Source organism: Bison bison, unplaced genomic scaffold, assembly GCF_000754665.1.
Source record: "Bison bison bison isolate TAMUID 2011002044 unplaced genomic scaffold, Bison_UMD1.0 scf7180017864034, whole genome shotgun sequence".
In the NCBI taxonomy this organism is placed as follows: Eukaryota; Metazoa; Chordata; class Mammalia; order Artiodactyla; family Bovidae; genus Bison; species Bison bison.
The window spans coordinates 7532038-7532804 of NW_011494606.1; the positions used below are offsets into that span (position 1 = coordinate 7532038).

Genomic DNA, 767 nt, shown 5'->3' on the forward strand with positions numbered 1-767 from the left:
CGGAGCTTTCACCTACTGGTACCCCTGTTGCCTCCTGAGGGCGTCTCGGGACCCCGGGGCGGAGTCTCTCGCTCCGGGGCCGTCTGCCCCGACCATGGCTCCGGGAGTTCCTCTTCCCCTCCGAAAACGCCGGGGCCGGGTCTGGTCTACTTACTTCAGTCCTTTCTTCCCCAGATTCGGCGTCGAGGACTTACTTGAAGTAAGGTAACCCTTTTATTGCCAAAGCAATGCAAGGGTATGTTTTTAATCTCATTTTGAGGGGTAATCTTTGGTGTCATCGATTGACTTGTGGGACACATGAGCCCACGTGTGGAATTGATGTGGGGCCTGAACTTGGAAGTGTGCCTTCAACAAGTTTCCAGAAGCAGTTGGTTTGTTTTGATTTGATTTGATTTTTGGTGTTCTTGAGGCAAGCCGTGATCATCAGAGTAAAATGGCACGAAACTAGCTCATTTGAATCTGAAAACTTCAGTCAAAAAACTTGCCCTTTGGAGGGAAATTAATATGGGGATTCTTTATAACTTGGTCTCCTGATTTCTAACTCGGGGTTCTTTTTATCCCATCTTACATCTTCCCTCCCTAACGTTTGTATTGAGTTTTCCCCCATCTATTCCTAGTTTAAAATTCTTTATGGTATTGCTGCTGCTAAGTCAGTGTCCGACTCTGTGCGACCCCATAGACGGCAGCCCACCAGGCTCCCCCATCCCTGGGATTCTCCAGGCAAGAACACTGGAGTGGGTTGCCATTTCCTTCTCCAATGCATGAAA

General features: G+C 48.8%; 1 protein-coding gene across 1 annotated transcript in view; it reads left to right on the forward strand.

The window, feature by feature from the left end:
* Positions 1 to 6: 6 nt before the first annotated feature.
* STYX (serine/threonine/tyrosine interacting protein) overlaps positions 7 to 767 on the forward strand; it is a 50309-nt gene continuing 49548 nt past the window's right edge. The window contains exon 1 of the mRNA XM_010834582.1: positions 7 to 199. Within this exon, the coding sequence (XP_010832884.1) occupies positions 95 to 199 (105 nt within the window). The 5' untranslated portion in view covers positions 7 to 94. The remainder of the gene's footprint in view (positions 200 to 767) is intronic.